This window comes from Pempheris klunzingeri, chromosome 15, assembly GCF_042242105.1.
Source record: "Pempheris klunzingeri isolate RE-2024b chromosome 15, fPemKlu1.hap1, whole genome shotgun sequence".
Classification (NCBI taxonomy): Eukaryota; Metazoa; Chordata; class Actinopteri; order Acropomatiformes; family Pempheridae; genus Pempheris; species Pempheris klunzingeri.
Genome location: NC_092026.1, coordinates 11,552,528 through 11,574,503, shown reverse-complemented (window position 1 = coordinate 11,574,503; position 21,976 = coordinate 11,552,528). Strand labels below are relative to the sequence as shown.

General features: G+C 41.2%; 1 protein-coding gene across 1 annotated transcript; it reads right to left on the bottom strand.

The window, feature by feature from the left end:
- Positions 1-2,405: 2,405 nt before the first annotated feature.
- Positions 2,406-20,354, bottom strand: wnt9a (wingless-type MMTV integration site family, member 9A). The gene is given in 4 exon segments (XM_070845561.1): positions 2,406-3,117; positions 6,123-6,385; positions 6,603-6,862; positions 20,149-20,354. Coding segments are annotated over 4 exon segments (1,242 nt in total). The 3' UTR covers positions 2,406-2,604.
- Positions 20,355-21,976: the final 1,622 nt, after the last annotated feature.

Genomic DNA, 21,976 nt, shown 5'->3' with positions numbered 1-21,976 from the left:
CGTTTCTTATTGCTACCAATTTCTGTTTCAGTTGCTCGTGAGAGTTGAACATGTGCCTCACTCTTGTCTCTATACCACAGGAGAAGAAACCTTTGCTATTTACAATTTAAAACAAAAGATTCTGCACTGCACTGTATCCATAAATACAGATCTTAAAATACTTTAAAGGGCTTTTGGGCTTCAGTGCGTGGATGGCGCTATAATACAAAGCTGGGTCCCTCACTCAGTAGTTAATTCACACCCATCTAAAACAAGGCATATCTTATAGTATATAACATAATGTTCTCAGAGGCTAAGTGCTGAGAATACAATGAAATATTATTGTCTGCATTGTTTGTGTGTTCAGAGGCATTTCTTATAAAATTAAACTTTTGACTTTATGGTCATGTCTTAAAGCATTAGTTCAATTTTGGGAAATATATTTGCTTTCTTAACAAACATTAGATGATAATATCGATATCACTCTCATGTCTGTCTGATCAATAGGAGACTATTGGCAGCAGCCCCATAGCTTAGTTTAGAAGAAATACTGGAAACGCGTGAAACAGCTTGTCTGGCTCTGTCCGAAGGTTGCAAAATCCACCTACCAGCACCTCTAGAGCTCACTGATTAACATGTTATATCTTGTTTGATTGAAGAAAACAAAGCAAAACAATAAGAGACAAGACAATATGAGATATAAGATGCTAAATAGTGAGCTCTAGAGGTGATGATAGGCTGATTTTGTTACCCTCGCATAGATTCAGACTCGCCATTTCCCCCAGTTTCCAGTCTTGATGCTAAACTAAACTAAACTCGCTACTAGCTGTGGCTTTGTATTTACCAGACAGACATGAGAGTGGTATCAATCAGCTAACTCTCTGCAACAAAGTGAATATTTCCCAAAACGTCAAACTATTTTTTTAAACTGTCACTGTAGTTAAATGGCAGGATTCAGTATCCTGCACTGTGTTAACTGTGTCACTTTGTGCCAAGCAACAAAATGAAAAACCAAATTATCTCATGTACTATAACGACTTCGCTGACTTCTGAATGAAGACAGCAGGTTTGCAAAACTCCATTGTTGGCATTTAGACATCAATTTGCCGAACATTACACAAATATTAGTCTTCTAAAATATATTTATATTAGCCATGAGACTTGCGCATTCAGGCTCACTTGAGCAACTCTGCAGACACGTCAAGTTAGATTATTGTCTCAGTTGCCCCATACTGTTTGGACTGACTGACGCAGCTCCCACTGTTCGTGCTGTGTGTCTACATGTGTTGAATATGGCTCAATCAAATCGTGGCAGCTGAAGAGGAAAGAAGGATGTGAAATAGAAGGGGGCTACATTCCTCCAGTTCTCCACAGTTTTCTTTACAACTTCAAAGTATTAAAAGTTAAACAAACAAAAAAATAAGCTCCGCAGTGCTCCACAATTTCTGATCTGAGTCACACGTGGATTGTTGCTGGTCAAGTGATCACCTGTTTCAATGATGTCGGCTGTGATAACAAGGCCACTGTCATCTATCATATCATCTGTATTTGCACAATTTCTCTCCTATTTTATCCAAATAGTTATAGTGGTTTAATTTATTCCCTGAACACTGGTTCGCTCAAGGCAGAGAATAGCCTAAACTGACTGGTCTAGTTATTTTCTGTTAATGCATTTACTAACAGCTTCATATTATATCATTACAAAAAAGGAAAAAAAATCTGATCTTTTTTTCTCCCTGTGAAGGAGTAGTCCCAAAGGATCTATAAATTATCCACAGCAAGACAATGGACACAAGTGTGCTGCTTTCCAGAGGGCCTTGTCAACATGAATCAAGAAGAAAAATGAGCGAGCACACAAACAAAAAAAACATTTGTGTGGTTAGTGGTTTGTTTTAACATAGTTAGATAAGTGGCTTGTATAATATCATTACAATATAACTGAATTTATTTACATACATATGCAAACACACAATGTGTGTGAGTGTAAATATGTGCGTGTAGAGTAAATCTTACACCCTGTCTTTTTTTTTCTTTGTAGAAGTCTCTGAATATGGTTTTCATTGCCATAAAAGTCGTCATTCGAACCCCCCTCCCCGATCACTGTCTATCACGTGCTCACACACAAACACACACGTAAGGATTGACAAACACACACACACACACAGACACACATCATTCTTCTTTGGGCAAGGCCCCAGAAACCAGTCTGTTGGTATTACTGTCCTTGTGTTGGATCCTCATTAACTGGACGCTAATCTCTGTTTTCTTGTGAAAAGATGCAAATTGATTATTTTAATAGGAAAATAAAAGCTTCTCTCTTCAAGGCAAAGCCGTGATGAAAAAAAAAAAGCTTGAGATGTTGACCCAGTTGTCTGAGAAGGTGTTTTTTTTTTTTTTTTAAATCTGCAAACCCCAGACACGGGGGCCACAGGAGCTCTGAAACCCAACCCACAGAAATCCCTCAAAGTGCTTATTGCTTCTCCATCGGCTCGCTCCTCTTGTGTTTGCAGTACACTGTTCCAACAGTGGAAGCAAAACCTTGTTTGAGAACAAAACAGCCGTTCCTCTTCAACACAGCCATCTTTCACTTGCTCCACTGATCGTGGGGGCTGACAGGCATGTGGTTTACCCTTTGCAGGTATAAACCTCTTCTCTCTGTGTGCACTGCTTGCATTCGACGTAGCAGCACCAGCGCACCTGGCACTGACATGGCCGGGTCACCTCCCTGCTTTGAGTGTTATGGCCTCGCCCGCAGCAGATAGCATCGCAGTTCTTGTCCTTGTAGCACTTGCGGGCTGCCGTGCCCGACGAGTATTTGCTGGGTCTACAGAAACTAGGCGAGTCCTCGATGTGGAGCAAGTCCATAGTGCGAGGGATCTGATCGTTCAGGCCAGGCAGGGGCTGCTGCTGCTGCTGCTGTTGCTGCTGCTGCTGCTGTTGGCTGCGGCCTGTGGAGATCTCTCCCTCCCCCGTGGCCTCATTGGTGGAGCTGCCAACCTTGATGGAGGTCTCGTAGCGCTGCTTCAGCTGCTTGCCGATCTCGTGGAAGGGCAGGAGCTGCCTCCAGCAGGTCTGGACGGTACAGGACCCGGAGACGCCATGGCATTTGCAAGTGGTCTCCACTCCGGCCTTGATTACCTGGTTCAGAGACAATGAAATACTGTTTACTGCCACGAAACATTAAAGGCACGTAATGAAAGCTCTGTAATTTAACAAGCCTTTGTTTAGTAAGCAGCATCTCAAAGAGCCTAATTACCCAAATATGCTCACAATTAGATGATCAGGGTGGAGTGAAGTGGTTTGAGGAGGAATGTAAAAATACAGTGGAAAATTATTACATTCGCTGCTCTTTTGACATCACAATAAAAAGAGGCTTCAATTATTGCATGCAAACTATCATCACCGTAATTCTTAAGGAGAACAATGTAACACTTTGTCTAAGCCTTCACATAAAAGAGCAAAAGAGTATTAGTTGGTGGGAGGATGATTTGTTATGACCAGGGATGGCATTTTGATTAAACTCAATAACTGTTATTATGATAAGTGAGGGGAGGTTTCTGCAAAGAGAAGTACTCTCACAAAGACTATCTATTCAGACAGCCATGAGAATGAGGAGACTTTAATATGTAGGCGCTGGGCACTATTCCTGTCCATTTACTGTAAGTGTGTTTTCTAAACGCAGAGTTGATCAGCCCAATCTTTCAGTGTAGTAATTAGGTCAGAATAAGTCATGCAAACAGTTGGAAAGAGAAAGAATAGTAAAGAAAGTCTTCTCTTATATAAAATCATACATAATTGCAAGTGAAACATAGAGATTGTCAGCAAAAATGACCACAACGCGTTATTTTAACGCTACTTGACCTCTTCGCAGTCAGCCAAAGTTCACTTCAGTATCAACCACAATGTAAAAGCAGTGTGTGTGTGTGAAAATCAATGACAAGAACACATTGTCTTAGATGGGGTTTGGATAGCATCTACAGTTCTTTTCTCAGACTGTGAAAGAGATCGGGGGACAGGAAGTGCATATTCATCACACCAGCAGGTCAAGAAAATTTGATAGGTCAGCTTTTAAATGTCGAGGGGATGCAGAGGCTAGCACATTCCAGTTTCGTCCTCGGTGTGGGAATTCGTCCTGAACGAATGTGGTATACCTCACTACATGTGCATATCGCAAAAAAAGAGCAAAAACACTGTTGTAAATCTTTTATCACAAATAAAATCTCCTGAGAGATTTGATTTTGGAGAGCGAAGCTGAAAAGGAAGAGCCTGCATTGGCCTTTTGGGAGAGTTTTGTGTCTGCTAACATTTGGGAAGTGTGCCTCTGCTATAATTCATTTTGAAACCAAAATGAAAATGGCTACAATATGAGAAAAGTCGAGCAAAAGCAACTGTTTCCAGACCTTTAGTTTGCTTTGGCTTGACGGATTAAGACCATTCCCTCGTTTTTATTTTACTATTAAAAACACTTCCAAGATGAAAAACCCATATTTGCTCACCACAAACAATTGCTGAATTGGGCCAGAGCACGAATGAGAGTCGTTGTCTATCTAATCTGGGAGAGAAAACCAAATATTGACTAATGAGCACTTTCAGATTTCACCAAATTTACAGTGGCAATTACTTTAATCAGTTTAGGTTTCTTTTTTCCAGGATCTTTGGAGGTGCTTGAAACTCTACACTATTTTTTCAGTAGTTTCAGTCTCTCAAGATGCCCAATGCAACTACATCAATGTCATTCTCTTGTGGTCATATTAAATTCCTCTTTGGTCATTTAAACCATATATTTGTACAGTGTGTTTTGTCTTGGACGGCATTCATTTACCAGCACTGTAATGTTTAAACTCCAGCATTACAAAAGCAAAACCAAAGATATGGTTGTACAGTATATCCGGGATAAGGCGCAGAATGAATTGGCACTTCATGTTGCTGTTTGTCTACATAATTGCAAAGTACTAAGCTTGTTTTATATTATCATAGTTTTCCCACCGTTTATCTGATTCATGTGAGCAATTAGCCAATATTTGTGTTTAAATACTGTCTGTGACAAAAAAAAAATGAACTCTGACCCCATTCAAACAGTTTTCTTGATGAGTGTGTCCTGGTTGATGCGTCATGACTCAAACTCTGTAGAATTTCGCTCCCAAATTGTTGAAATTATTACTTTTAATAAAAAGCAAGTTAATATGACAGCTTGATAAAAATACTGCCGTGAAATTAAAATATTTTTGTGTAGTGAACTTTTTTCATTCCTTTGAATGCAACTCCCTAAAATTCTTCTAACATCACTGAGTCAACAGATCATAATGTTTAGACAAATCATTATTATTATTCTTCTTATTATAAAATACTGTTGCTGTCAAAGTCACAGACAAGCTACAGTAATCTGTGAAGGGGTGAATGGAAAATCAAATGAGGCCTTAAAAGGGCATCTCCTACTTCTATGGTGTTTTAGGACTCACAAGAGACAGATTAAAAAATCGATGCAGCAGAGACCAAGATGTTCTGACCTTTCTGCTGACTAAGGACACAAGATGTTGCACTTCCCATAACGCAGCTCAGTAGCATTTTGTCTTTTCTGCTCGGTAAAACTTTCCACATCGTTCTAGTCTCAAGATTAGATTACTTGAACCTGATATAATTGAATGTCTTTGTCACTTAGGGTCATGATCACCCTATAAAATTGTCATGGCAACCACATTAGCAAACATATGCTCATTTAGACATTCAGCAGATTTTAGCATTCATTTGGAGCTGCGTTTCAAATTAATCTAAGTCCAACATTCACTCTCATTTTAGCCCTGTTTTTGCCAAAACCTCCTGAGATAAACATTTGGCTCTTTAGATGCTAAATGCTATACCAGCTAGTCACTAACTTGTCTCTGGCGCTGAACAAGTAAGAGACAGATGTTTTTTTTGTGCTTTTTTCATTGAAAACAGCTACCTGTTGTGCTTGGAAGTGGTGCTCATAAGGCCAATGATATTGCATTAAAACAGTAAAGTTGTGTGCCAGAAAACCAAAACAATGTGCTAGAAGATGCTAAAACACTCTGTAGAGCTGATTGGGAACTATAGAGTCATCTGACAATACTTTTTAATACTTGTGATTGTGAAACCATTGACAACCTCTGATGTTGCACGCTTACCTTCATGCCCACATTTGTGTTGTGCATGTCCACGCGTGCGCGCAGGTCCTTGTTGGAGCGTTTGCCCAGGAAGTCCTTGACAAACTTGTTGGCGTATTTGAGGTTGTCTCCGCAGCCCCCCCACTGCCACGCCTTGCGGTTCTCCAGGTCGGGGGCCTCGTCACATGTGCAGCGCTCCATGCGTCCTGCGCTGCAAGCTTTGGCCATCGCATGGGTCAGGCCCGCCGAGGAGATGGCATACAAGAAGGCTGTCTCTTTAAATCCTAGAAAAGCCCATTGCAGAGTGACAAGTGAGAGGCAGGAAAAATAGACCAAGTTCAAAAGATTTTTTTGCACCAAAATCTGACTGCTGTTTTAATTTTCTATTTTAAGCACAGGTGAGTATAACGCATAGATGTTTCAGTTGTCTCTGTCAGTGTGCAACATTGCAGAGATACAAGGTTTGTTTTTAGAGATCAAAAAGAAAACGAAAGCTCACACCTCTCTTTAGTATGTTGGCTCGGTGGCGCCCCTCTAAGGTGCAGTTCCACCTCTCAAAGCGGAACTGATACTGGCATTCTAGGGCGCTCATGGTGATGGCCTCTCTCAGGGTCTCCGCCACGCCTGGGTCTCGTCTGCACATCCTGCGCTGCTTCTTTTCCAGTTTGAGCCGGTCGCACAGCTTGTAGTGGGCCCTGCCCACGTTCTCCTCTGGTAGAGAGTTCAGTGGCAGGATAGACAACGGTTCATTACCTGTCAACCTAGAGTGAAGGAGCACAGACAGGTCACTTACAACCGTGCACACAGACGGAGTGGATACATCTTGATAAAGGTTCCAATAAAGCGCAGGATGCTGACCTTCCTGGATAAACAATAAAAGTTGCAAAGATATACTACATAAACAGCACAGGAAGCACAGCTGGGGCATCTAATGCTCAAAAGTTTGGTTAATGTTCAAATGAATTCAGCTGTTCAGTGGTTAATGTTCAGGGGAATTCAACATTTGCCGGAGATTGAGATCAACCTCCAGCACAGGCGTGTCTGTGTATAGAGCAAATTCTCTACAGAGGTGGAAGAGTTCTTTCTTTTCATAAGAGCTTCCTCAGTGTTTTGTCCCTGTTTTAGACCTCACATACTAATCAACAGCACCAGCAGCTCACAGGCCTACACTACTGAGATGATTTCAGATTGATATTATAATGAATGTCATATATGTTAAGTAATAGAGCATTCAGCTGGTATGGGGACATATTTTAAACGATGGCATGCAGCGAACGTGACAGTCATACCACATGCATGTGAAACAGTAGCCAGCGGATACTTGGTTTAATATTTATATCATATCCCGAGGGGGGGAATGTCACTCACTGCTGCGTTTCATAGATTTAAACATGATCACACAGCAGGATTTACACTCTCGTTATAGAATCCCCATAACAAAAGTCCACTATTCAGGATCTTAAAGCTGTAATCCATTTGAAATATAACAAGCAGGAGTATCAGTTCTAAACATGGTATGGAGAACATGTGGTAGACTTGCACTCCTTTCGTCAGTTTATTTAAGGGAAGCGTATATAAAACACACAAAGCAGGGACTGCCACATAGCTGGCAAAACCGACGACCAGCGTTCTGAGGTCGTGATGGGGAAAGCAGAGCATTACTTTCATAAACACACACAGGGGACATGACTGTCAGCCTGTGACCATTTTGGTCACACCAACTGACAGGATTGGCACCGTAGTTGCTCATTATGTGGAATTTCTGGCCTCCTTTACACCCTTATAGTGAAACTGAAGAATAAATGGATTTACAGAACTCACAAAAGCTCAACTCTTCAGGCCAACGTGCCTTCGCAGACCGACTTCAGACATTTAAAGGACACTTTTGTGCATCGACATTTCGCCTAATGCTGGATCAATAAAATACAAACCCTACTTTTTGCTTTCACTGTAGAATGACGTGTTCATTTTTCACATTTATTTTGCCATTGGCAGTATCACAGTATAGCTTATGTACGTTACATTGACTTTAATGGAAATGTAAATGTCAAATAGAATTAAACATTTCAAATTATAATTTAACAGCATTAAAAGTCTTTAAGTCATTTTTTTTACATCCAACATGCCTTTTATGATCAACTTTGTATAAAAATAACACAGCATTATTAACTCAACAATTGAGAACTGTTGTCCATCCTTCCTTGCATGTAAAATGCAAGGAAGAGGTCCAACTGTAAGACTGAGAAGAGTAACCACAGTACATGAGAAACCTACCACATAGTTGGATTTAGCCAAGCAGTGCAAAAGAAATTATTCTACAATGTTTTCGTAAAGGTGCAGAACACCCGGTGGATGTCTACACCGGTTTAGTTAATGCAGCAGAAGTGTTGATCGATGATCCACATTACTTACATTTTTGACTTCATTACTGTTTTTCAGAGAAGATTCTGTCAACACTCATATTCGCTTCAGCCTCTAACAGAGGGTCACAGTAGTTCTTCAACAAGAGATTTATTTTATTAAGTCCAATAACTGACTGAAATGTTTCCCCTTGAGTCCTCAGTTTCATACCAATGGACTTAATAGCTTACATATGCTATACGATATTGTCTTTACGATGCATTTACAGCCTGCTTGAAAATCCAAGAAGTCAAATCAAAAAGAAGGAATCGGGATTTGCTTTCAGATTGGGCCAAATGGTTTCCTCTTTACAAAGCATGTTTGCCTTTCCTTAACATGTCTGACAGCTATGAATTTTCAAATGGAAACATGGCAAGCTGTGTCTTGACAGAGATTGCTCTCCCAACACACTTAGAAAGCAAAAAATGTATGGTCTGAGGCGCACAGAGCGAGGCATACACTACATGAGAGGCCTGTGTGTCTCTGCGAAACCCTGACATTTTCCTCTTATTTGTTTCATGCTTTGTTAAAATACACTGAAGTAACAATGCCAAGGAAACATATTCAGATTGCCAAAACAAACAATTCCGGCCGACCCTGTGTGTTACATGTGACTGACAAGCGTTCAACAACATTTCTATGGCAAGCAAGCATTCAGGGATTGAATGATGGCGCCATGTAGAGTACCTGCGTAAGTCCACTTGGAACCCCAGTGGGGAATTAAAAATCATGTAAATTCAACATATTTTCAATAAACCAGGAAGCAGACAAGCAGACAAAGCAAGTAAACATTAATTGAAATTTGTACTATATATAGCTATAAAGAGATCTAAGCAACAAATGGTGGTCTTAATTTACTCAATACCACCAACATGACGCACACATTCCTCAGTAAGGCATGCGGAGTAACACGTATCAGCCTCAAATCTTCCAAAAAGCCCACATGCCTGCCAAAACAAGAGACCATTAGAGTGACAGGCCTCAACTGTCTGTGTGACGTCTGCCTGTTTGAGACAAAAAGATGGTCTGAGCAGAGCTGGAAGGAGGCCAAAGATGACATGACACTGATCTCAGCGCTACTGTCTCTGCGGCTTTTTTACACAAAGGCATATTTCTAGCTAGTTACTAAGACGGCCCGGGGGCAAAGTGTAGATGGGAGAGATTTGAGAGCGGAGAAACACTTCACGTCTCCAGAGAAGAAACTACTGGCCGGGGCTCGTTCTTGTGCATGTTTCCACTCTGTGGCAGACCAAAAACTAGTCAAATAGTATCACAGATGTACACCGATTCCATTCTCCCGTCTTCGTAAAATACCTACTACCCGGGAGTGGAAGCACTTTCTTGATATTTACAAGAATAAAAGCAGAGTTGATGTCAATCGTTCCTCTTTAATTCAACTTTGTTGGAAATTAAAGATAATATTTTCGCTGGATATGGGACCGTGACCCCTGCTGTCACACAAAAAGGGTCACACATTCCAATATGGTGATCTGCAAAAAATAAAAGAAATCACTCTGCCTTTTGCTGAAGAGTGAACTCATTCAACTCACTTAGAGGAAAGGAGAACTGGAAAACAGTGCAGTGGTTGAATCATAAAAATCATTACAAATCTGAAACTGAAATCTTCAGTCAAATGGAAATCATTATTGTGTTGTCCCATAACGATGACTGATTTTATGAGGAAAAATGGAGAAACACAGTCACCTCTGACAACTCAGTGGAGCTCAGTTTTTATAAAAAAAAATATAACCCTTTATCAAGAGTTCATAATGTGTAACTAATGGCTTTATAGATCACTTATAAACCATTCATAAGAACTTTCTCATTTGCCAAACTGTGAAAAATCTCTAACTGAAGATTCACTTTGCTTCCACAAAGGGGTTGCATCATTAACAACGTATTAGGTAGTATTGTTGGATATATATATATATATCTATATATATTCTGTATACATTTTTATTCATCCATTAATCCGGAGATCATTTTCCCCGTTGAACTGTTGAAAAAATGTCCATCACAATATCCCTGGGCTCATGGCGACATCTTGAATTAGCTTGTTTTGTCCGATGAACCTTAAGATTTTAAATTCACTGTCGTATGAGACGAAGTAACACAGCAAATTGTCACAGTTTGTTGAATTTTAAAGCAACTTTGGGGCTTGAAAACTTTAAAACTCTTGACTACTTTTACACTAATATTGTGTCAATTCACTATTTGATAAATTTAAACTATTCTTCAGCTGTACGACACTTATAACACCAAATAACTGATCTATAAGGCATTAATTAATTATTTATTTACTATTAAAAAGGCTGTTAATTACAACTTAGAAACCCTTTAGAAGGTTGTACAAAATGTATATGGTTGTTTATCATGAAAGGCACACATTAGTTAAAAAGCTGGCAAAACCCAGGCACCTACAGTGACTCCACCACACTGAATTAGAGAGTAGTAACATGTAACTCTGTGTTTTCACATCATGGACCATTTTCTGTAGGTGTTTTTGTTTGAGGTGTTGTTTGAGGTGTTGGCACAGCAACACCAATTACACGTGGAATATAACACCAACATATAAAACTCATTATTATCCTACGTGAGGTGGGATTCTTGCTGATGTTTGCTCAGCTTTGCTTTTTCCATTCACACACTTGCCTCTACACACTCCTCGCAGACATCACTGACCCACTCTCACGCTGCGCCTCCTCCACTGTCTTTCGCTTTGTAACGCTGGAGTTTGTTTAGTCCTTTCTCTCTACCTGTCAGCACCTCCCATTGCCCATGACATTTACTTTATATACATTTTTCAATACAGCGGGTTCAGTGAAAACGGTTCATTTCACACCACGGAGCCTCAGAGTCGATCCCTTGAGGAAATCATTGACTAAAGCACTAAACTTCGCCATCATCACTCCCTCTCTGGCTTCACATTTCAGTCCTGGAAGTGACCCTCAGCTGGTAATTCTGTTCATTCTTCATTGGTTTGGTATGTAAATAGTTAAAGGGGTGTAATAATACCTAAACTCTTAGATAGTGGAAAATATATTATCTGTGTTACTTTAACTTTCTTGGCCTAATTGAAGAGCCTGCTACGTGTATAGGGTACAAACACATATAGCTGTGTAACTTCTGGTGTTATTCATATACTCACACAGCCAAATATAAACAAAGGCAGCTCAGTCCATGTGGTACAGATTAATCTCAGGAGTCGAAAGCTTTCTAAACAGCAAACTTTACAAATATTAGATGTAGCACTGAATCAGTAAACTTTACAAATATCAGCTCTAGTCCTAAAGCAGTCGTTGACCGATCGATTGGTTCCAGCTTGTAAAATGCAAAGATTTGCTGCTATTTTCTGTGCATCATAACACGAGTATCATTAGGGTTTGGACTAAATAGAGGAATTTGAAGATGTCACTTTAATCTCTGGCAAAACATCACCTAGCATAAATGAGAAACGACAGACTAAATGGAAATTAAAAGAATCACAGCTGGAGCATCAAACAGGATGATATATAAGGCAATTCTAGCTTATCACTGATATCTTAGTACAAAAATATTGAAGTAGAGAAATGCCAAAGATATGTCTGAAGTAATTTAGAAACAGTGTCGCCACTACAAAGCCTGTTCAAGAGAGAGTTTATTTTTCAACTGGGAAATGTCCCTCCTCAGTAAATACCGTGGTCATAATTCATTTAGAAAAAAAACATATTTGCGGAATTCAAATTGTTCTTACAAAATGATTACTGGGAGATATATCATTGATTTAAACTCTCAAAAGTCCAGTCATAGTGGGGCTAAAGTTGCTGCCCTATTTAGATGTTTTTTCACTTATCTTTACAACTTCTACATCTGACATTCACGTTTTATTACCAATAACAACAATACTGTCATGATCCATACTTTGGAAGGAAAGTCTGTCTTTGGTGTTTTGATCACTGTAAAATTCTGAAACCAAAGTTACCAAAGCCAACATATTTCTGGCACCAAGAAAAGAGCAAAGCAGCAAAGTGTTTTGGTGAATGTCAGCCAGTGTCTGTTTATCATTTCCACTCCACAAGACTAACAGGTGCTGGCTATGTTTGTATATGTAGTTACCATACACACGTGTGTATGCATGCATGCATGCATGTGCACATGCGTATGGGCACTTACTACCTTAAGTCAACACCTACACGAGTCAGTCGTGGCTAAATGCGCCCAGGCAGAAAAAGCACAAAAGCCACAGGTTCTCCATCAGCCTGAACTTGCAGGTTGTGTGGTCTAGTGTCTCCAAGATCACAACTAACCCCCCTCCTCCTTTTCCTGCTTTTTCCCCTTTTCTCCGAAACTTCCCCTATTCCCACTGGTCAATTACTCTAAACGAATGCCAATCATTCCACCCAGCTGTTGGCTCAAAACAAAGCCCCCTCTAGACAAAACCGCCGCTGTCTGTGAACATAACCTCCACAAAACAATGACGGACATGAACATTTGTCCTGGAACGGTTCAGCTGTCATGAAGACAAACTACCACGCTCACCTGAGATTCATCTGCACATTTTTTTTTTTCTAATTTAAGTTTTTGTAGGAAATTAAACTCGCCAGTGCTGATCTTCTTTTCTCTCTTTCACTTTTTCCTCGTGCCTCCACAGTGTTTAAAATGCTCCTTTTGGGGGGAAAAAAAGTGTGTGCTTTTCTCAGAAATGTTGGATGAACTTCAGACCACCCTGCCCAAGTCCCATCTGGTGTATCACAGCCCAGGCCATGCCAGAGGTTGTAGGAATGTGAGTGTGTGTGGTGTTTTCCCTCTGGCCCACTCTAACTATGGCTGACAATGTGCTCCACAGCTTAAACCTGAATAATTGAAGAAACCATGAATCAGTGTCGAATGACTCTCTGGTACGGGGAGTCTCCAGGCTGTTGTCTACGTCCGAGAAGTCTATCAGAGAAGAAATCCTGCGCTGAGCTCAAACATTTTCTCCCCGACAGCCATAGTGACACCGTTCATTCCCCAAGTCATTAAAACCAGAAATAGGGGAAAGAGTAAACGATTATGTATGAGGCTAAGATAAGATTAGTCACTAGTTGAAAGCACTGGGTGTTGTGACTACTCCTAACAAGCTGTGACTGATACAGTACAGTAACATGACAAAACGACTTTGAAAACAAAGCAGTTCTGGTCTGGGACTTAGTAAGCCATTATTAGTTGAGTAATGAGCCTTTCTGTGTAGTTGGGATGTCATGCAACGTCTAGAAGTACGGCTATTCACAATGTGTGTATGTGTGTGTGTGTGTGTGTGTGTGTGTGTGTGGGGGGGGGGGGGGGGGGGGGTCTGCTATCTTGTATGACTTAACAGGATATGACCCAATGTTATATCATCTGCTGTCCCCTCTCTCTGGTCATCTAAAACCCACATAGGCCGTGTCAGAGTACTCCCACTAATTGACTAATGTGGTCATGTTCCTGTACATGTCGTCCCTTGACATTTTAAATGTGAGTGACACATTTCATCAGAAATATTTTCTTTTATGTCAGTGTGTTCTCACGCCATGCAAAAAATTGCACTGCAAAGTATCTTTCCTTTTCAATTCATAAAAAAAAAGGGAGAAAAGTTACTGTTGAGCCTAATTTTTTAATCCACAGCCGTGAATGCGAGCGCTGGTAGCTGAGCAGCAGGACTGCAGGACCTGGGTTTGGGAATGGGAGTGTGGGGCATGGTAAGAGGTTTAACTGCTATGTGAGAACTCAAGGCTTCTAAGGTCAGCAGCTCAGTTATAGTCACTGTGTGACTGGCACAGATTGGGCGCGCAGCAGTGTCCACATGACTCCCCTGTTCTAGCCTACACCATGGCACAGAGCAGCCCTGTACCAGCGCACCGACGCACCAAACACGTTCCGGCACACATACTGTACTCAGCTCTCACCGATTCGCACATGCTGACACAAGACCCAGACTACCGTTGTTTGGTGAGAGAGCAAAACAGTTTGACTCTAAACTCTCTACAATTCTATAAAGCAGATATTTAAAAGCTGTGCAGAGACTGGAAATGTCTGGTTTGTTCATTCCTGTTACACTGGGCAAAGGCACTTCTGTGAATAAACCGAGCATGCAAAGTCAAACCACAAAATCCAAAACAAAACAGTAGCTGTTTTGAATCACTCATGCCTCAGTAACTGCAAGTAGCTGAGTTCATTAACGGTTATTTACTCTCACTACTGAAAGATTTGTTATTTTTTTCCCAGAGAGGGCCAACAGAACACAAATGCAAAAACTGAAAATGCAACATGTTACCGCTTTTTAATCTGCTGTGAAATATAACACTTGTAAGTTCCAATTTAAAGACGGAAAGTGTTAATTTGCCTCACCTGACAAACATTCTCAAATAGCATGAGTTTCTGTGCACACACACAAAGCTCATTTATCGCCTGGAGTGAAAAAATTTGCCTCTTGACAACTGACTGATGATTAAAGCAGCAGTAACCAGTTGAAAGTCATGCAAATGGGTTCTTTTCAACGTGAAACAAAAAAAAACTCCTTCGGGGTTAATCACAGCAGAGAACGCCTGCCATGCCCAGGCCTATTCATGTCAGTGTACATCTGACTGTGTCCATTCTGAAACTAATGCTTGGGCTTTATGGATAAATATGCCTTCTGGGACTAACCTTAGTCTATGTAATTACACACACATTCGAGTGGAGTATCCGAGTGCATGTCAGGTCAGGCTTCTATAGAATTGTGTTTATGCAAGATGATCGGCCTGATAAAGTGCAGTAAAAGTCTAACCCTGCAGTTTTGAAACGGTAAGGCCAACTTTCTTTCATCCTTTGTGAAAGTCTAAATCTTTGCTAACAGGTGCATGAGATTAAAAACCAAGATTTTATGTTGGCTGCTGCAGAGAAGATGTTTTAGGTTGTGAGAATGAATTAAAAAAACAAACAAAGTTAGACACAAGAAAAGCATTGATACTCTCTAGAAGACCAAAGTCTTAAGTGAGGGTTTGTCAATCTGTTAATCTTGGCACATGCGAAGTGCCATGTCTCTTCTATCCCCACAAACCAGGCAGAGAAAAATGCCTGCGGTCAAGGATGGAAAACACAGGACATAGCGGTCGCACTAACTAGCATCATCTCATCAATGCCTGACCACTAAAAGTATCTTGAGTCTATATTAGTTTTCCTGTTTTGCAAATTGCCCATGTCTCCAGCTCCATCTGCAAAAATCATCATGTGTGTACAGTTTTACCGACAACTTTCCTTCAATGGGAGTTTCCCTCCCATATCTTCTGACTATAGACCAATGAAGTGCACAGCTGACTAGTGGGACAGTCCCTTAAAAATCAAATATGTCTTAGCTGCGGTCTCCTCTGCATGCTGATGACACCAGAGCTGTAAGTCCTTAGGATGTGAGCAAGCCAAACACATTTTGAAAGCCTTACCAAACCATGTAATCTTCAGAAATGTTCAGAATAAAACATGTTATTATACAGTATGAGCCCCATAACAACCCACTACAGGCACCACTGACGCCTTCCTAACAAAGGAGGGTACCACTCTCTGCAATTTTTGATGATTCAACCTGTAAAATAAACAGCAGCACTGTGCATTACTTAGAGAAGACATGGTATTCTGTGCAGAGAGGTGAATTTTTGCTGTGTAAGCTGAAGTTGAAAGACACTTCGCACATGTCATGCAGGTTGACCACAGCTAAGCATACGTAGGACTATTTTCCTTCCCTGAATTATTTTTATACAGACTTGGCAGCCTTTGCATTTGATGTTTTCACATTTCATTTCCCACTCTCCTACTGTTACACAAAAAAGGTTACAAAGTGCTGATTGAGGACCGTCCTGCACTCTCAGAAGGCGCTGCACCACCCTGTGGCATCCACAGGCATAGCAGGCCTCCCCACAGGGATGTTCTAGAGCAGAGCACTCAAAGCAAAGCACAGCTTAGCTCAAATCCGGACGTATCAAACAGAAATTTAAAGAAAACAAAGCTCTCTCTTTTCAGGGGCCGTGCGGTCTGTTATCTAAGCCTCCAGGTTTGCGTGATCTCACCACGCTACACGGTCACAGCGCCAGAGCTGAGAGAATCCTATCTTTTTGACTCACAGTAAAGTGATACCCTTTGAGGTGTGGCTATAGCCACAGGATATCCTATGAAGTTGGGAAATCCCTCTATCAACGGTGCTCTCCGCCCTGCTGCACGTCAGGGCTAATCAGTCCTTAAGGCCTGGTAATGAGACGCCCGCCACCACTGTCTGCCAGGCAACGCCAGCCGGAGCCCACACCAACTCTGCTGCTCCTAATGAGTGGTAATCACCCAGCAGCTCCCCACAAACCACTGCAGGGATGCCGGCACGCACATGAGGCAGGCAAACCAGAAGACGGGAGGGGAGAAAAGGAGGAGGAAATGTTTACATGGAGCCGCTTAAAAAACAACTTGTAACATTTCTGTGCTGTGCTAAAGACATGAGGCGCCTTTAAACTTTAAAACGCGCTGCTGTTTGATACGCACCAGTAACTAATTCAGCACAGTGATAAAAAGCTTTTACAGCTGCAAACTGAAAAATCACTCCTCCTCAGTAAATTTACACACATCCCATTTGTTATCCTGTTGTTTTTGGCACACTGCCTCACTTAATGGAGTGCTGAAAACAATGATACCATCTGAAAGGGCATCAGCTCTGCTACAGGAACAAACTGATGATGAAGTATTTAAGGATATTTCAGCAATTAAATAGCAAGTAATAGCAACCACTATATTTGCTTCTTCAGGATGCTGCGGTGCCTCTCTGATTGGTAAATCCCAGTTGCATGACTGTGGGCAGCCTTCCTGTATATGTCGCACATGAACTAAATAAAAACAAACTCTTGACTCAGTGTTAGGACTCGCATTCAGCACAGTTTACAAGACCACAGAATGACATGTCTTTTACCAACGCTCAAATTTAAAGAGTCGCGTCTGAGAGCACTCTGAGCCCTGACAGGGTCAAATGAGCAAACAAATCACTTCCTTCTGCAACACTTAATACAATATTTCATCAAGGTGCTGTAACCCATGAAGTCAAGTAATGAAAGCTCAGCGAACATCTCCGATTCAGACTCTAATGATAACGGATTTAGCAGAACCACCACCTGCCACAATAGGCTGAGGGGAAGAAAATGAGTGCTCACATTCTTGTGGCAAAGGATGACAATTTAAGCGAGTGCTTGACTACGCCAGGAATCCCACCCCACCCTCGGCTGCGCAGACTATGGGCAGGAGAGATTGTGTTTATGTTACACTTACGCTCCACCGCACTCTGGAAATTGGGTATGCAACATTGACCCTCTATTTTGAGTAAATCAGTACTCAAGAGGCCCTGGGATGCCTCGTGCTCGTGGAATATTTATTTGAACAGGTTTGTGTTAGTGAGTCCCACAGTCAGAGCTGAGCAGGACTGTGCTGGAGTGTCACCGGTGTCGAGTTTCTGGGAAGTTGGCCACGGGGCAGTCACATTTTGTATCTGTGTCACCTGTGCAGGCTCTTTCAGTATGTTTCATGTTCCTCAGCTGTAGGGCTAAATCATTCACTGACACTCATTCATATTCCCTGCTCACAGAGCCACAGAATAATAAATCCGGAGTATCGTAATACCACATGTCTCTCTGCACTACACAGGCCACAGATAGAGAACAGACTGACAGAGGGAATTGAAAACAAGTGCTAACTGAATAAGTAAATATGCATTACCATTAGGACCATTAAGGCTGATGTAAGTGCCAATTTGGCACGTCAGCCTCAATACATACTGCCTGCCAAGGGCGACACTGCTAAAGGGAAGGAGACAGAAACAGAGAGTGGGGTTATGTTTGTCCTTCTAATGCAACTTTTAGAGCTGAAACCAAAGACAGACACAGAGAAAGTACTTGATATGTGCATGAGTATTACAGATGATGACATTTTACTGAGAAGGGCTGAGGTATTTCCATCATGCAGGGCTATTCCAGGTGCCATACAGCATGTTTGCATCACTCACATGAGCGCTAACACTTTGGTGCAACACCCAAGAGAACACGATTTACCCACCGACATGAGAAAGTTTATTCAGAAAGTATAAAACCTATAAAATGATTCAGTTCCTTTTATACTTTTCCTGCTGGTTTAACTTTTCATTAGATTTTTCTATCAATATACCGCATTAAGGATTTATCCCATACGTCCAGGAGAAGTAAAAACCCACATCAACCGGTCGACAGGTCTAGCACACCAGTCTAACGGGCCCTTAGGGGACACTTCCTGTGCTCCCTAGCAGATTCACAACAGTTCCCAGATCACCTAACACTCCTGGATCCTGCACAACACCCATACCTACCATAAATTTGACTCTGCTGGAAAGGTTTCAAGTGTCATCACTCCACAGTCTACAGCCATTTGTCTCTGTGCACGTCTGCACCGTTTGCAGCCAAGGAGAGCACTAACAACACCTATCAGCACAGATATTTGTAGATACTGCAAGCACCAAGGTCTTGCTTCTGGATAAAAACCCTTCAGTTCCAGATGAAACATGGCTGCTCTCCCACCTGACATGCTGACCTCATCTGAATGACCTTGGCTTCCCCCCACAGGTTAAATGTTCCTCCGTTACTAAGGCAGAACAGAAAACTAAGAGTGTGGTTCAAGTGAGCAGACAAACTGGAGTTCAGTGCATTAGTAGCCACTCTGAAGTGGAGGTCATAGTGGGCTACACCTAAAATCCAAGGCGTTCCCTGGGAGTGACTTACTTTGAAATATATACACTCCTGCTCTTTCTAAATTAAACATTATTGTGAGTATGACATGATTCATGAAATGCTACATTTTTCAGATTGATTCCCTGACATGTGTTCCAAGTGTTTTTTTGTTGGGTTTTTTTTTTTTAAGTTGATGGAGGCAGCAGAAAAAAAAAAAAAAAACCCTGCCAGAGTTGTGTGATGTTTATGCTGGATGGGGGAATTTTCTGTGCAAGCTGAGCAGACGTTTCGGCCACCAGTTCAGTCAGTCAGATTGCTTTATTGTTACCAGCTGTTGAGTCTGAGGCATATACACTCACCTTTCGCTCCGCGGCTGTTTTCAGAGTCGACTAAGGATATGATTTTACACGTGTTTCAGCAAAATAATCACTCGACCGCTACCTGCCATTCAAACGTGCCAGGGGTTTCTTTATAGTGGGCGCTGGCTCAATTGTCAGGGAGAGAATGGGGTGAGCTCTCACCGGCCAACATTACTCCGAGGCTGCGTAAATCTACCTATAATAGATGCTATGTTTATCTGTTGCCTGTTTAGATACTTGCTGATCTTGCTTGTCACAAAAACTTTTAATTGTCAGCAGCTTCAGAGAGACCGGATCATGTGCAGGCAACCTGCTGCAGCCACCAGCTGTGGGACCGCTGAGCGCTGCGCAACGCGCCGCCAAATGACACCCTACTGACCCGCAGATATTAATGCAATCAAAACAACTCATAAAACAGATCAAACTGGACTGATTTTTGTTGGAGACGAATAGAATAATACCGATGTTAAAGTTTTCAGTGAGTTAAGAGAAAAAAAAGAAAGAAAAGAAGTTGTTACCTGCTTTGTTTCTCAGGAACCAATCAAATCAATGAAAGCAGCATCATGGGCACACTGTGTGTCTGTCAGTCCTTACCCGAAATATGCTGCGGTCGGTCCGGGCAAGTTGAGAAGATACACTATAACTGTGAACGATAACCATCCCAGGAGTAGGTGTCCATCCAGCATTTTGCTGCGGCTCCAGGGCAGATCATTTCGTTTCTCCTGAGTAGCTGTGTAAAATCCCTTGTTGAACGTTCAACACTTCTTATACAGAGAGGAGCTGCGCTGCGCTCCTCCCATCAGCAGGAGAGGAGAGAGAGAGAGAGAGAGAGAGAGAGAGAGAGAGAGAGAGAGAGAGAGAGAGCAATATGGCAATAATACAGAGAGCCGAACTGATTCACAATTCACTCTAGAGTTTCAGGCAGATAAATCTTCTCAGTTGTCGTAATTTATGATTGGCATGACAGTTTCTCCTCTGTGGGCGTTTTACGCACCGAGCAGCCAGTGTTTGTGCAGACTGAGGTCAGTCTGAGCTGGCCTGTATATGATAAAATACTTGTTTACCTTCAGTCAGCTTCAGTCAGTGACGGTTTATTTCCAGAATGGCAAACCCTGCAGGACAAGCAGGATAATACAGTAATACTGGTCCACATACTGGAGGAGTGTGACGTCCATATTGGCTGAAAAATACTTCAATAGTTCATCATTTCTGTGCAGTGGTGGAAAGGAACTATTTAATTTTAGGAACTAAAAGGAACTATTAGTATTTACTCCACTATTGTACTCAAGTATTGCACTTAAGGACAGTTTTGACATAGATGATGACCAAATGCTCCAGAACATTTACTGGAGCAATTTTAACACAAGAGGACTGTATGTTGGAGTAGTTGTGTAATAAAAGTGCTGGTCAGTGGTTTGTTGGTTATGGAGTCATTTATTTTCATGTTATATGTGTTATACTTCTATTTCACAACCTTTAGAGGCAAATATTGTACTTTTTACACATTTATCGGACTATGCAGAAAACATATGACGTGCTTACAAAATATGATGCAGTTTTGTTATGCATTAAACTGTCCGACTGTATGAATAAATTCAGATTAGCTCCACCTGAACCAGCTACAACAGTAATGATCTGTTCACCTACATTTAGGCAATTTTACTGCATAACTAGTACTTTTACTTTTGATACTTTAAGAGAACTTTTTTTTAACATTGCTACTTTTATATTGTTATCTTAATACTTTTTCCATCACTGCTTCATTGTGTGGAAAGCTTTATACACTGTTCCAAAATTTTACTTTGGACATAGCATTTTAAACTAGTTCACTCATATGGTCCACATATCGTCGTGTCTGTCATGATTTCATAAGTCAAAAAGACATCATACACTGCGGAAAAGGCTGCCTGTTTAGCAGGTTTTTGGTTAAAGATTGCCTGTTGAAGTTAAATATCAGTCTAGTCTTGCCTGTTGTGAGACACAGCGATCAGTTCTCCTAAACCACATGTGCTGAGGTGAGTTCAAGTGCAGTTCACAATGAAGAAAGCAAATTTGTTCGCAAATATAACTGCAGGCCATTTCACAAGAGCTGAAGACGAAACCTTTAATCACTTTGCAAAATATCATATTGAGCACCATAAATCAATTGGCAAGCTATCAATCATTCTGGCAAGTAATCTGAACCCTTTGGCAGGCCTGCTCTTGAAAAATATTTACTCTTCCTACGCATTTGATTGCATAAGATTTGGAGATTACCAAAACGTTTAGTTGTTGTCACAGAAAACCTTCTCTAACATGCAAACACTATTGACTCACTTTAGTTTGAAAGTTACATGTAAATAAAATACATACATGAACATATAATGTAAATGGGATTTACAAACAATGGATTAACAGACTATGTTTAGTATTATTTGTTTGT